Source organism: Kogia breviceps, chromosome 4, assembly GCF_026419965.1.
Source record: "Kogia breviceps isolate mKogBre1 chromosome 4, mKogBre1 haplotype 1, whole genome shotgun sequence".
NCBI lineage: Eukaryota > Metazoa > Chordata > Mammalia > Artiodactyla > Physeteridae > Kogia > Kogia breviceps.
The window spans coordinates 11,909,076-11,924,232 of record NC_081313.1 but is presented as its reverse complement, the minus strand read 5'-3'; the positions used below and the strand labels follow the sequence as shown (position 1 = coordinate 11,924,232).

Sequence of the window (15,157 nt, the reverse complement as noted above, 5' to 3'; positions counted from 1 at the left end):
TGACCTCAGGACTTCCCTGGTGGTCCAGTGGTTCAGAATCCGCCTTCCAATGCAGGGGACGCGGGTTCGATCCCTGGTGGGGGAACTAAGATCCCACAGGCAGCGGGGCAACTGAGCCCACTGGCCACAATTACCGAGGTCGCGCGCCTCAACTAGAGAGCCCACACGCTGCACACTACAGAGCCCATGCGCCCTGGAGCCGGCACATCACAAATAGAGAGAGAAAACCCGCATGCCACCACTAGAAAGAAGCCCACGCACCACAATGAAACATCCTGCACGCCTCCACGAAGACCCTGCGTGCCGCAACTAAGATGGGCCGCAGCCAAAAAATAAATAAATAAATAAAAACTAAGGGGAAAAAAATCTCAAAATGAAAAGTTTTTAAAAATAAAAAAATGAATGTTGTTATAGATACGTAAACAGCTAAAGAAATTGAGAGTGTGAAGAAAGTTACCAGAGAAATAGGCGAAATCAGAGAACTTCTGTAGGGGGAAAAATCCCCTATTAGGCGGCCTTCCCTGGTGGCGCAGTGGTTAAGAATCCACCTGCCAATGAAGGGGACACGGGTTCGAGCCCTGGTCAGGGAAGATCCCACATGCGGAGCAACTAAGCCCGTGTGCCACGACTACCGAGCCTGCGCTGTAGAGCCCGCGAGCCACAACTCCTGAAGCCCACGTGACACGACTACTGAAGCCCACGCGCCTAGAGCCCGTGCTCCACAACAAGAGAAGCCACCGCAAAAAGAAGCCCGCGCACCACAAGGAAGACCCAGCACAGCCAAAAATAAATGAATATAAATAAATAAATAAATATATATATATTTTTTTAAAAAACCCTGTTAGGCAAATTGATCACCTGTGAACAAAGGGATCTCTGATTTATTGAAAAAAATCTACTGAAGAAATATAAAATCATCCTTTGCACAACTGTGCATAAAATTAGAATAGCCAATCTCATTCTCATGAAAATAAAGGTATTTTTATTTAAGTTGGTTGACAAGAAATTCTTTTGGTCAAAATCAATGCCCCCACCACCCAAATCACTTTTCATGTCGGCTCCTCTTGTGATAATTAATCCTCAAATATTTAAAACGAGAACTTCAAATTTCAAGTGCCTATTATTAATGTGTTCAGAAAAAACTGAGACAAGGTCATTTTTGTCAAAGGTCATCTCAACAAAACAAAACAAAACTCACACCAATAAAATAGGTCCATATATAAACGGTGCTTTATTAAATCAGAAGTAAAAATATACTTAAAGCTTTTTTTTTTTTTTTTTGGTGGTATGCGGGCCTCTCACTGTCGTGGCCTCTCCCGTTGCGGAGCACAGGCTCCGGACGCGCAGGCTCAGCGGCCATGGCTCACGGGCCCAGCCGCTCCGCGGCACGTGGGATCCTCCCGGACCGGGGCACGAACCCGCGTCCCCTGCGTCGGCAGGCGGACTCTCAACCACTGCGCCACCAGGGAAGCCCTACTTAAAGCTATTTGTAAAACTAAAATTCAGATGAACCAAAGGACCTAAAGTCTTTCTATTAAGATTATAGCACTTTTTGAAGAGGGAACAAACATTAATAATTAGGCAGTTAATGTAGGATGAAAAGGTCCTCGAAATCTTAAAAGCCAAAGATGGGATCCTTAAAACAACAGCAGCTACATTTTGATGTAGATGGAAACTCAAATAATGAAACTATGAGGAATATTACTTATAACTTCCTCTAAAAATTAAGAGCGTTTTCTTGAGACCTGAAACAGTGTCGACAATTCTGCTAAGCTTTCAGTAGTCTCATCTCCTATCCAGCCCTGAAACTGCAACTATTAGTAGAAGCAGCGCTGCAGCTGGGGCGTCCGAGCGTCGCACTGCTTCATGCGGCTGCTTCCCGTCCCGCCTCCCCGGCCCTGGTTTCCTCCCTTCCCGGCATTTCCTTTCTGTCCAGCGAGTCCACAGCGCTGGCCTCTGCACAGCTGCACGGCCGGGATCGAGTTTCTCAGGTTCCACGCACAAAGATATTCCTGTTCAGAGGACGTTTTGTCCCGTTTCTCACCCCGCAGATAACACCTCCCGCTCTGGAGGGAGGGGACAGGACGACTGAATCCTGCATCTGAGCGCCCCATTCAGCACATTATTTCCTGCCGCTTTCCAGCGCAGTTGCCAATCCACAAAAGCACCTTTATTGAGGCATTCAGACTCTTCATCTGGGTGCCAAAAATCCGATAGGCTCCTTTTCACTGCTTTACTTACTATCTTTTCACAAACGGTGGGAGTTTTTCTCTTGCTTGAACAAAACCAACATTCAAGGACGCCTCTTTCCCACTTTAACTCACTATGTGACCTTCTCTGTTTGCATCAGCATGTGGATTATTTGCAGAATGGCAATATGAGATGGTAACCCCACAAGAACGTTCCCTAAAAAACTAACAAAAACAATAGTGTTCAAAAAATTAGAGCAATGTCGCCAACTCCTGGCAGCCAATACGCGCCTTTCATGTCCCAACTCTGGGAAGCATCAGAGAGCGAGGACACAGGCCACAGAAGCACCCAGGGAGGGGTCAGGGTGAATGGGAAGCCCCGACAGGAAGCTTATCTCTCCAGCTCTTCCAAGGAAGGCCAAGTGGCAGACTTTTAGTTTTTTAGGCAGGGAGGGAGCAGAAAAATTTTACTCCTGGATGCGAATGGATAAAAAAAGAAAAATTCATTTTCACTCTTGATGCTGGTTCTTCCATTCACTGACTCACAACAAGTCCCCTGAGCCCTGAGGGTCAAGTTCTGTGCTTGACTCACAGAGGAGGGAGAGGAGGGAAGGGACCTAAAGAGAAGAAAAAGGGACAGATTTCCATCAAGGTGGCTTCTTTGGGTGGTGGCAAGCAATTAGAATTATCGTATCGTAAGTGAAACCAGAAGGTTGAACGTGGATCCTTCTCAGAGAAAATCGACTGCTGGGGGGGGCGGTGGGGTAGTCTTGGGAATGCCCACAGCCCCCGGAAGGCAAATGGCCTCGAGTGCAGCGGGCCTGGGAGACCCGCTTCCGGAATCAGCTCTTCCACAATTACTGCCTGGCCTTGGGCAACTGAGTTTGTCTCTGGAGGCTGCAGCTTCCCTCCGGGACCAAAGGCTCCTTCCAGCTTGTACGGAGAGCAGGACGCACAGGGGTTAAGAACTTGAGCCCTGAAGGGTGACTGCTGCTTTTAAAACCCCATTTTCCATCACCTACTAAGCTTGGCCAAATTAATTTCTCTGTGCCTCCATTTCCCTATCATAACACAGGGATGATAATAGTATACACACTGCCATCGAGGTATCCTGAGGATTAAATGTACAGAAAGGCAGCACAGTGCCTGGCACAGGGCAAGAAGCCCTCAACATATCCCACCTGTTATTACTGTTACTCTACTGATGCTCCAACAGTCCCTCTGCTGTAGGCTGATTACGACCCCCCAAAATTCCTAAGTTCAAGTCCTAACCCCCAGTACCTCAGAATGTAACCAAATTTGGAGACAGGGTTTTTAAAAAGGTGACCAGGTTAAAATGAAGCTGTAAGGGTGGGTCTTAATCTAATATGACTGGTGTCCTCATAAGGACAGGAAATCTGGACACCCAGAGACACCAGGGGTGTACACACAGGGAGGATCATGTGAGGACAAGCAAGAAGGTGGCCGTCTGCAAGCCAACGAGAGAGGCCTCCGAAGAAACCAACCTTGTCCACACCTTCACCCTGGTCCTCGAGCATCCACGACTATGAAAAAGTAAGTGTCTGCTGTTTAAGCCACGCACTCTGTGGTTTTTGTTATGGCACCCCGGGATGACTAATGCAGCCTCTGCCCCCCTCTGATAAAAATCTGCTCCATAATCTGGGACTGACATGGTCCCATTATTTTTGAGATGGAAGCTAATCTATCTCTAAGAACAGAACGTAATAATATTCTTTCCTTCGAGTAAATTCAAAGTTCTACAGACTCAGGAGAAGGGGTGGGGGAGGAAAAGGATACAACTGAATACACAGGGAAAAGAATACAGAATTCCAGAGCCGCCTTGCAACGCAGCCAAGGTGAATGAGCCTCTTTACTGTCTTCTCGAATGTCTGAAAGGGCCCTCAGGCAACAAACACGCTGGGTCCCCTGTCCCGAGCTTGGTCGGAAGGCTTTTGGGAAAATGACAACCCCGACCAAGCTGTCCAAAGCAGCCCAGCCACCGCTGGCCAGAGACGCTACAATGCGCCTTGAAGGCCCAAGCACCAAAGCATGTCAGAAGATTCCAGGGCAGCCCCGCTCTGTCCAGAGAGCACCAGGAGGGGGGCTGGACCCTTCTTCTAGACAGAGCTGGCTTGGGGGTGAGAGTTCAAAGGTCAACCTCTTGAACCCTCTGACTGACCCCCAGCCTCCCGCACTCTTCTCTTCCCTCCAAAATCTTTTCAGAGTGTCAGTAGAGAAAGAAAAAGTTACACCGGGGAGGGTTTTAAAAACAGCATGTCTCAAAATTCACGGTGAAATGTTCGTGATTGGAAAGTGAAGCCTTCAGAGAGTAGAGACTACATGGAGACCTCCAAGCGCATGACGACCGCGGACAGCACCGTCTCCTGAATGTGCTTCTCACAGGTGACGCGCGGCCTGGATTCGGAGGCAGCCTGGCACGGGTGGAGAGCAAAACAGGAGCGCCAGAAAAAGCTACTTTCAGACACACACTACGGGAGGTTACCCACTCTTTGGAAACTATGACCAATCTACATTTAGTGTCAAACTCCTAATTTGCACCTCTTTGACTGAATCTGCAGTTAAATGCAGACACTGGTGAAATATGATTTGCATTAATATTGCACGCTCCTGTGCAGAGTTCTGTGGGAAAACGTCCACCAAAATCTCATCTCGCAGGAGTCACACGGAAAACTTTTGACGTCATTTACATGAATGATTTTAAAGAGTACTCTTAATCAAAGGGGATCATTTTGTTTTCTTTTTTTTCCTAGGTGGGTAAGATGAAATTAGAGAGCTCAAGGGGTTCAGGGTACAGTGCAAATATCACGACTCTGATCAAGAATAAAAAATACGTAAAAGCAAATGTCATTAAATAGCATGTTTACTGTGATTTTTTTTTCTGATGGGATTAATTTATGATTCAGGTGACTCTTCTTCAAAAGTTTGTTTTCCATGAATGCATTTACCCTTCAACCCACCAATCCCACTTGTAGAATTCTGTTGTATAGACAAGCTTGCATATGAAGGAAAAGACACATATGCACAGTGATCCTCTGTGACCCTCTTTACAACAGCAGCAGACCAGAAGCGACCTGGGGTGCTCAGCCTTGTACTAGTTACTAACCTAAGCCACGTGCACATGGCAAGCTCTCCTGTCCATGAGAAAGGATGAGGCATGCACCTCTTCATGCACTAAAGTCATTCCTAAAAGGTATGGCTGAGTGACAAAGCCAGGGGCAAAATACGCTACCTTTTACGTAGGAAAACGGAAGGAGGAATGAACACCCGCTTATCTGTGCCTAACCCAGTACCAGATGTAGAAGTTGGGAATGAATAAAAACGGTGATCTATCCATGGCCAGTGGGACTGTGGGAACCAGACTTCTCAGTTTATACCTTTTTCATTTTATTTTTTTTTGTGGTACGCGGGCCTCTCACTGCTGTGGCCTCTCCCATTGCGGAGCACAGGCTCCGGACGCACAGGCCCAGCGGCCACGGCTCACGGGCCCAGCCGCTCCGCGGCACGCGGGATCCTCCCGGACTGGGGCACGAACCCGTGTCCCCCGCATCGGCAGGCGGGCCCCCAACCACTGCGCCACCAGGGAAGCCCTCATTTTATTTTTGAACCACGCGAAACATCTAAAAATAAGTTTTAAAATTTGGTATTTCTTCCCTTCTTTAGAAAAGAAGTTCTGAATGTGGTGTCGCTGAAGTTGTATGTAAAAGTTTTGTACCGATGTTCGTTTTTCTGGGACTAGGTACCACAGCTTCCATCAGATTCGATCAGGGACACATGATTCTAAAGCTTTCCGGGTGTGCTGCTTCAGAATCAGCCAGGATCTCTGAAGGTATTTTCCCTTCTCCTTGCCGTTTGCAGCTCAGCTATTAGGATCTACAGTCAAATCTTTCAAAATTCTGACTGCTGATGGGAAAGTAAGCTCTAGGCACACAAAATAATCACAAAATCATCTCACGTTTCTCAGAACAGAGACAGGAACGCAGAAGCCAAAGCCAAGCACACTTCAGTTTTTCTGGCACACACTTGCCCATGGGTGCTTAGGTGCTGTTTTATCAGGTGTCCTCAGAACCATGATCCAGTAAATACTATCAGGAAACAGGTGCCAGCTGACTCTGACTGAAACCTACATGAACATCCCCTCCAGGTACAGCAGTTATTCATTTTCAAAATACTTAAGAAAACCAGTGCACTGTACTCCTGAACAACCTCTTACCAAACACATCATCTCCCTGTAATTTTTCACAGCTTCTGCAGGCGCTAATTAGAGTAAATTTAAAAGAGAAACCCCAGTTTGTCTAATAAATAGTGAAGCCTGGTATGCGTACGTGTCAGAAAGGAGACAGTGAAAACCGTCGAGCCCACAGAGAGGCAGGAAGCAGACACCCTGCCCGGCCCCAAATTACCCCGAACAAGACATGTTTCAATTCTCCGTGGGGATCACCTCTCCCCCGATTACGTACCTTTCCCTGAACACTGTGTCATGACCGGCCGTGGGAAGACGGTGTTCGCCTTCATTGTTTATGGCTTTGCTATATATATAATTTTTTGTGATCAGCTAATATGGATGGCGTCAATACCTGCTCATGGCTTTTTCCTGTTTTAATAAACACTTTCGCGTAAAGTTGGAGCATGAAAATACCTGCAACGTGAAGCACTCAAGAGAGTCACGGCCCACTTGTGAGGCTCCGTAATTACACGCTGCACGGAAAATGCTCCTTAATCATAGGTCTCAGGCTGATCCCAGAGCCCGGGATCCACAGGGCTCAGGGGAGAGACCAAGCCTTTCTTCTTGGTGCAACCGCCTGTTCTTTGGTTTTTCTTCCCACAGGGATTTACACTAGCAGCTGTTCAAACAGATGAAAAAGTGCTCTTTTCCAAGCTAATTAAAAAAATAAAAATACAGACCTTCCATGATATATATTCTTAAAGAACGTGTGGGCAGACACAGGTTCGAACGTCCGTGCTTGGTGTGTCTGGGGTGGATGTGTTTTCGGATTAACGGGGACAAGCTGGCACTAAGCAGTTGTCTAAATACAGCAGAAGCACAAAATATTCAACTAAAAATTTTAACATTATTAAAAGCCTTCTTAATGCCTTACGTTGTCCAAAAACATACATGCCATTTAAAAAGTCACAAGCAGTCATCAGTGGTAGAAGACTTCGATTCATCCCCGGCGAGGAGGGTTTCATGGCTTGGGAAAGTGCAAGAGGCCTGGGACCGGGAGCTCCATTTCTGGTTGCACAGATCTCTCTCGAAGGTAGAGAAGCACCAGAGCATCTGCAGAGCTGCCGCTTTTCCGGGTGGCAGGGGGCTGGGGGAGCACAGGATGAGGCCTTGGCCCCGTGCCCAGAGGCCAGGCTTCCTCTCCCAGGATGGGGAGTTCTTCTGCCTGCACTGCATGGAGCGGACGCTGCCCCAGGAGCGGGGAAGGTGGTCTGGATGGGGGTGAGGCATCTTAGTAACTGCTTGTATTCCGAGCAGGGAAACCGCTTTAAAGTGCCCCTGAGCTGGGGGTCAGCCAAAACCAGATGTCGGGCACAGGCTGGGGACGCAGGTGGTGGTGAGGCCAGGGCCTGGGACTCCTGCGGGGCGACGCACCAGTGGCCATCTGAGTCCTACTTTTCCACGATCTGCAAACCTCTGCTAAGTCCTGTCACCTGGTCTCACCCGTACGGCACGGGACCGAGGGGCACGGGAGCTGAGGGGCGGGCAGTGGGGGGCGCCACCCAGCAAGCAGGCAGGGCCACGACCGCACAGGGCCCCGACGTGGACAGGGAGCTGAAGGCGCTAGGCGAGGAGGACGGCCCTGGAGGGGGGGCAACGGGGCTCCGACGCACCGCAACTTGGTGCCTGTATTTCTCCCTCACCTAGTGGCCGTGCCAGCGGTGCCAGTGAGAATCAGATGTGGAGTTTATAACCTCCAGATCTGGAACCGGGGCACTTCATCCATTCTTTCATTCTAAGAAACTGCATGTGGTATAAATGGTATGTCCATTTTTCACAACTTTGAGCAGTGGCCCCACGGATTCATCTATGTAAGGTGTGTACCTTTTAAGTAAAAAACACAGAACAGAACTGGACAGAGCGGATTACGATGAACCGTACTCATTTGCCTGTGAGCACTGCTGAGACCCCTTTCCCCCCAAGTTACAGGCCTCGGTTTTTCCTTTTTGGCTGTGCTGGGGCTCAGTTGTGGCACTCGGGATCTTTAGTTGCGCCCCGCGGACTTTTCTTAGTTGCGGCAGGCGGACTCTTAGTTGCGGCATGCGTGCGGGCTCTAGTTCCCCGACCAGGGATCGAACCCGGGCCCCCTGTGTTGGGAGTGCCGAGTCTTACCCACTGGACTGCCAGGGAAGTCCCGGTCCCCAGGCCTCCATTTAAAGCCCTCACGCCCGCCGTTCAGGGTCCCTTCTCTCCACGACGGCTGTGGGTGGAGGCTCTCTGCTCCTCATCGACCCTGCTGTTTAAAGCCTGCGTTGCTTGTACTTCCTCCGTCACATTTGTAAGTTCAGCACTATTACTGCACCCGTCGCTCCTACTAAAACGTTTTAAAGTTCCTTCAGTGAGTTCCTGTGAGGTTCCTTGCATGTCTTTAGTGGTCCCTGGAGTTCATCACCTCATGGGGCCTTTCTCAGGTTACCCTGATGTTAGCCTTTGTGTTGACATACTTGTTAACTGCACCCTCACCCCCCCGAGACTCACTGGATACATTCATTTTCTTCCTGTAGGGTTTTTTGTTTGCTGAGAAGGGACACGAGTGTCTGGCAGGGGCAAGGGAGTAAAAGCCCCCGCTCCCCGTTACTTTATGACCACACCAGGGGGAGAAAGAGGGGATGTGGGCACTCATCGTGTGTGTACCTGTGCACACGAGCGTGAGGGACGACGCCTTGTGGCACATGTTAGGAAACTGGATTTTATCCTGTGACCAACAGCAAGACACTGAAGAAATTTAAGCAGGAGTACAGTATGACCTGATTCATGTTTTAGCTGCAAGAAGAGGGTGAGAAGTGAGGCTGGAGACTTAGCAGGAAGGAGGCAACGGTGGCGACGGAGAGAAGAGAACATGCCTGAAATATACTCTTTAGATGAAGGTAACAAAATGTGGTAGGCATGCTCAAAAATTGAAAACAACAGTGTCACGATCCAGCAACTCCATGTCTGGGTGTCCCCCCCCGTGCACGGAAAGCAGAGACTTGAAGACAGCACTACTCACAGCAGGCCCCCGTGTCCATCAACAGACGAATGGAGAGCAAACGGTCCTCCATCCACACAATGGAGTAAGAGCCAGCCTTAAATGCAAGGACATTGTGACACGGGCTACAACACGGATGAACCCTGAAGACATTACGCCAAGTGAAACACACCAGTCACAAAAACTTGGGAGGACAGCCTAGTGACTGAATATTTGAGAGTCAAATATTCAGGCAGAGAGAAGGACGGATAGGAAAGCCCTGGCAGAGAGTCCTGAGGGCCGAGGAGGCAGCCCAAGGTGGAACCCAGAGAAAAACCTACATTTCAGGTCGTTTCTCATGAAAAATCTCACTTTCCTAGTTTTCACTTGGATTAAAGAAACTGTCCCATTTCATTGATATCAATCATGTATCACTGCATTTATGAAAGATAATTCCTGGGTCTTCTCTTTCGCCTGATTTTGATGGCACCCACTTTTCTGTAGGTGACGTGGTAAACCGGAAACCACAGGAGATTATTTCCGGAACGTCGTTTTCAGTAAGTGTGGGTGCTGAGTCAAAGCCCCAGGGTGTAGAGGCCCAAGTGGTTAGCAAGCAACACATTTTATTTCTCATGTTTTTGTTCCTCTGTTTTCCTAATGAAGAATGCAGAGCGAAAAAAAATCATGTTTTTAACTTCTTCAAAGTGAAATGCAAGTACTGACCTATACACTATCCCAGAGAGAAAAACTTTATAAACAACTTTAAGAGAGGTTAAGGCTAAGGTTCCTAAGTGGGTATTTTCTCCTAAATATATCAACAGACTAGCAAAAACACCACCCGGCCACCTCATTAGGGGTCAGCATAAGGAAAAGGGGGAGGTTTGGAATCGGCCTTCACTCAGAAAGGCCTCATGAGAAATACAACCTGAGGACGTCAGAGCTGGGGAGGGCCTCAGGGACCACCCATTTCCACCCACCTCAGGCCCCGGGTTGCAACGGCACCAAAGACAGAGACGGAATCGGAACTCGGGTCCTCCTGACACAAAGCACAGACCTTGCGAGTTCAACACATCACCTCTTCTAAAGGCTCCACCATAGACGTCACTCTCACCCCTGAAATGTCTTCCCTTAAAGCTGAATTTTAGCGAGAAACAATTCGGTGGTGGCTAAAAGCGCAACTCCAACTGGGCCGGGCCAGCCAGTGGAAGACCTCAGTTGACAAGCGGCGCCATGACAGTCACATGGGCAGTCCTTCAGATGCAATAATCTGGGTGTGGGGACAGTGGAAGGACCACCTTAAGACTGATGACAGATCACTGCGGTCCAAGGGCTGCCACGACGCAGGTCAGGCACGCGTCCCGCAGCAAGCTCGGGGCGCGACTCTGCCCGGTGACTGACCCGAGACCACCCTACTTGTACGGAGTATCTTCCACCCTCTCACCAGCAGCTCTGGGCACTGCCGCCCATCCAGGGCCCCTGCGCTGCTCCAGGGGTGCTTGCCGGCCTACCCCCGACCCCTGGGGCTAAGCTCTCGAACGCTATCACGTATGCTGGTTCTGGCTGTGAAGAAAGAGAACAGCTGACCTACTCAGTCTAGGGCAGCGCCCAGAAGGGGGTGCGGAGAATGGGCCTCGGCGGGAATATAAACGCTTCTCATATTCCTGTTTACTTTCTGGGACCAAGACTACGTAAATAAACAGAGAACAGTGACAGCTTTCCACGCTGAGACAGCAGGACAGAAAAATCCCTTGGATTTTCTAAGAGACTAGAGATAATTCCGTGACCCTGCAGCAGCGGCCAGTCAAGGAGCACACACGGGAGTGTGGGGGCCGCTGCTTCGCAACCTGGCTGCTCGGCGGACTCGCCGCGCCCCAGGCCGGGAGACGGCCCGCGGCGGGAGGCGGTGTGAAGCACACACTCGCGCTGCAGGGAAGCGGGCACTGGCTGGGCCCCGTTCTGCTGACTGTGGCTGCCGCCTGGCTGCCGCCTGTGACTGAGGGGCTGCGACAGGGGAGAAGGGCGGCCAGGGCAGGCCGAGAGCCAGATGCCGGGCGCCAAGGCCGCCCGTCGACAGACACCGCTCCACGGCAGCCCTCCCGTACGGACCTTTCCCCTGAATCACAGCCACACCGGAGTCTAGCCTCAGACCCCAAGATATCTTCCTGAAGGACAAACTGTCCAATTATACTTCTTGTTCACTTAAGTCAGTGATGTCCTGCCCTCCGCCGACACCCCCCAGGGAGACGCGGCAGGATCCAAGGAGCCGGGGCTCGTCGGTCCTGAGCCCGCGCGTTGTCCGGCACACTCCCAGCTCCAGCCACGCCTGAGCGCGCCCGCGTGGGCCCCTCTGCGCTGACCTGAGTATTTATCCTCACAGCCACGCTGCAATCCTTAAATACCACACACGACCGAACACACAGGCATGTGTTTCACACTGGAAGCTTAAGGTGTTTGGGCTGGGGAGTTGTGAACTAATTGAGGCGCTAAAGGCGGAGAAAACTGTGCGACTAGAGATTAGCGAACGTGCTTGTTCCTCCACCTGGAAGGTCAGAGCAGCAAGAATCACAGACGTTTAAGGGACCAGAGGTCAACAGCCGGTGACCAGGGCCGAGACATCACGACAACCCCCCCCCCCCCCCCGGGCGCTCCGGAGCTCTGAAGCGTGTGAAAGGCAGGACGGCCTGCGCGTGCAACTCTGCGAAGCAGGCCCAGGGGGCGCGGGGCTCCCAGCTCTGCGGGAGGAGGGGCCGCGCTGGACGCCCCCCCTCCCCGCGGTGGCCCTGCGGCCCAGCCCGGCTCTCAGCACGGAGAGGACTCAGGATGAGCCGCAGACGCCGGTCGCGCAGCAGCCCTGCCGGCCCAGCGCACGTGCTTCGTGAACGGCCCGCAGTCCTCTGCGCCCGAGAGCCAGCAGGGGAGCTGTGGCGCCGAGCAGAGGCCTTGGGGACCTCCCGCTCCCCGGGGGGGCGGCGGCCTCTTTCCCGCAGTCCCCGGGGCTCCTTCCGGACCCTCACCCCTTGCCGCCCCGGCTACCCGATGAAGACTCCTCCCTCCTAGACGGAGCCGCTGGTCACTGCCCGATTCCCTGGGCTTGACCGCGCACACGAGGCTCTGGCAGAGGCTTGTCCAAGAGCCCAAGGAGGATCCTTCCTCCCCCATCTGCCGCCCAAGCCCCAACACCGCCGGGAACAGACCGCCTCCAGGGCTTCCCTGCACCACAGGGAAAACAAACGTTCGGAAAAGCAGGAAGACGATGCGTGAGGCTCCGAGCCCCAACCTGTGAGCTGACTGTTACTTCACAACAGGTCGCACTCAACGAAGAGACACCTTCTCAGTACGGAAGGGGGTTTGGGAGGCGCGGGAGTGACGTCTCAGGTGCCGGAAAGTCACAGGATGCCAGAGAGCAAAGGCTCAGGGGACAGAATGGTAGCTAAGCCAAAAGACAAGCACAAACCCAACCCCTGTAGGAAGTTTTCAGGACAAAGCAAGTGTGATAAACCCACGGTTCTTTCTGCTTGGCTGGCCTGCAACTGCGAACACCAGGAAGTAGAGAACACACCACAGGAAAGGCACATGTGAAAAGAAATCTTTCAGAACAAACGTTATTTGTAGCTTAAGTTCACCGGCGCTCCTCTGCATATGATAGACGAACTTGAAAAAAACGCTGTAGTTCATTTCCAACTCAGACTCAAGGACTTGAATACATTATGCAACTCTGGGAAGACCCAGGTGATGGGCCAGCGGGCAGCCCAGCACAAGCCGCTATGTGAGCTCAGAACTCGGCACCCCAGCAGGGCAGGTCCAGGGCCGCCGGCGCCAAGGGGCAGCTTCCCCGGACACGCGAGCGGATGCCTCAGCTTCGGGGCAAAATCGGGAAATTCCCGGCCTCTCTCTTTGGATCCCTGGAGACACCATAGCCTCATCCTTCCAGCTGCTTACTGAGGTGACGATACAGTCACCTTTAGGCCCCGAGGGATCCGGAACATGGTTGGGCCTGTAATTCCGGAGGGGGTTAGTCACCGGCTGTTTCCTGTGCAGCTTCACTTAGCTCAGCGCCATGACTAACCCCCCAGCAGCCAGAGTTTGGGCCGCAGGACGCGTCAGGACGAATGTAAAGAGGGCACGGCCGACCAACTGTGAGTGGAGCAACTGGAATTTTCCAAAATTAAAAGAACTGGAATATGCAGAATATAGCGGAGTTCTCTCAGGAAATGTAAACCAACCGCAGACCCCCAGGTCTGGAAGAATCGGCCATCTGCCAGCAATGGCAGAAAAACGAAGACTGACCCAATGCGGTCTGAAGCCTATAAACTCTACCCACTCTGCATTCTTCTAGAAGCTATAGCTCAGTGTTTCTGAAAAGGTCTTAAAGGCTCAAATTAGCTCCTCACTAAGATGAGAGATTAAACCAGCACTGTCCAACAGACACAGTGCCAGCTGCGTACGTAATTTAAAATTTTCTAGCAGCCATCATTTAAGTAGTAAAAAGAAACAGGTGAAATTAATTTTAATCATACATTTTATTTAACCCGCCCTATAAAGTATGTTATCATACCAGTGTGCAATGACTATAAAATAATTACACATTCTTCTTTCACGGTAAGTCTTGCAATCCAGTGTGTATTTTGCACCTGCAGAGCAGCTCAATTCAGACAGGTCCCGTTTCAAGCCACATCAGTCCAGCAGCAACCATGCTGGACGTTCAGGATACACAGACTCTCATACTCTTGCGGGGAGCCCGTTACTGACCCACCCAGACACATGTGGAAAAGCGGCCTTGCTACAGTTGCCTGCCTCTAAAGGAGTCTCCGGTGCCAAAGCCGTTTTGTTCAAATACCCTGTTATTTCAGTTGAAAAGCATTTTTTTCAAAAGCCACCTCTCTTGTCGCAGCTGCAGACCCCTGACACTGAGCCCTACCTGACTCGGCCAGCCTCCCCACCGGGGTTGGGGGAGGGGTCCAGCTGCGTTCCCTCCCCAGGCAGGGAACCCGGGGGGTTTGGGAAGCCCCGAGACACTTTACCGAGCTATAAAGACAAACTCTCAGGACGTGCACGCTTGACTGTCTAGCACTGAACACTAACAGAATAAAGAATCCACAGTGTGAAAACCTGGTGAGGAAGACGCTGAGTCTGGTTCCGCCTCCCTTACCTGTTTTCAACATCACCTGGAGGAGGACGGTGTCTTCTCCGTCTTCTCCGTTTATGAATGACACTGGCCCCCAAAACAACAGCCCCCTTGTCCTTCGCTAACCCGCTATCTTATTACACGGCCTTGGGGAATGGGGCGATGCTTCGTCATTTCTGAGTGACAGGTGACATCCTTACTCCATCTCAGCGCCAGATGGATTAAGAAGGCCCGCAGACACAGGGATAACGGACTGGGGCACACGTGACCCGGAGGGCTCGTACCTATTATGAGGCTGCAGGAAGCGGGGACAGAAGCACCGGTGTCATTTCCAGGAGGACCGTCATTGCCAGCCACGCCCGCGAACTCCTACCTTTGTGGTTGAAGATGCCCTCCATCTCCATGCTACTTCTGGAGTGGGCGATGCACAGGGAGCCGCAGGGGACCAGGCCTTCCGCCGCGGGGGACCGGTCGGTGGTCCGCACCAGACACCAGTCGGGCTTGTCATGGGGCCGCTCCAAGACTTCCACGGTCTGGCCACGGCGGATGGTCAGCTCGGTGCTGTTACAGGCCGTGAAGTCGTGGATCACCACTGTCAGCTCACAGCCGCCGGACAGCTGCGGAGGGAGGGGACAGGTCAGCGAGCCCAAGCC

At 51.5% G+C, this 15,157-nt stretch overlaps 1 protein-coding gene across 4 annotated transcripts in view; it reads right to left on the bottom strand.

The window, feature by feature from the left end:
* Nucleotides 1–15,157, bottom strand: part of TRIO (trio Rho guanine nucleotide exchange factor) — a 377,760-nt gene that overhangs the window by 65,624 nt on the left and 296,979 nt on the right. For all 4 annotated transcript variants that reach the window (XM_059062877.2, XM_067030805.1, XM_067030806.1 and 1 more), the window contains exon 34: nt 14,878–15,121. In XM_059062877.2, coding sequence (XP_058918860.1) covers nt 14,878–15,121 — 244 coding nt within the window. The remainder of the gene's footprint in view (nt 1–14,877; nt 15,122–15,157) is intronic.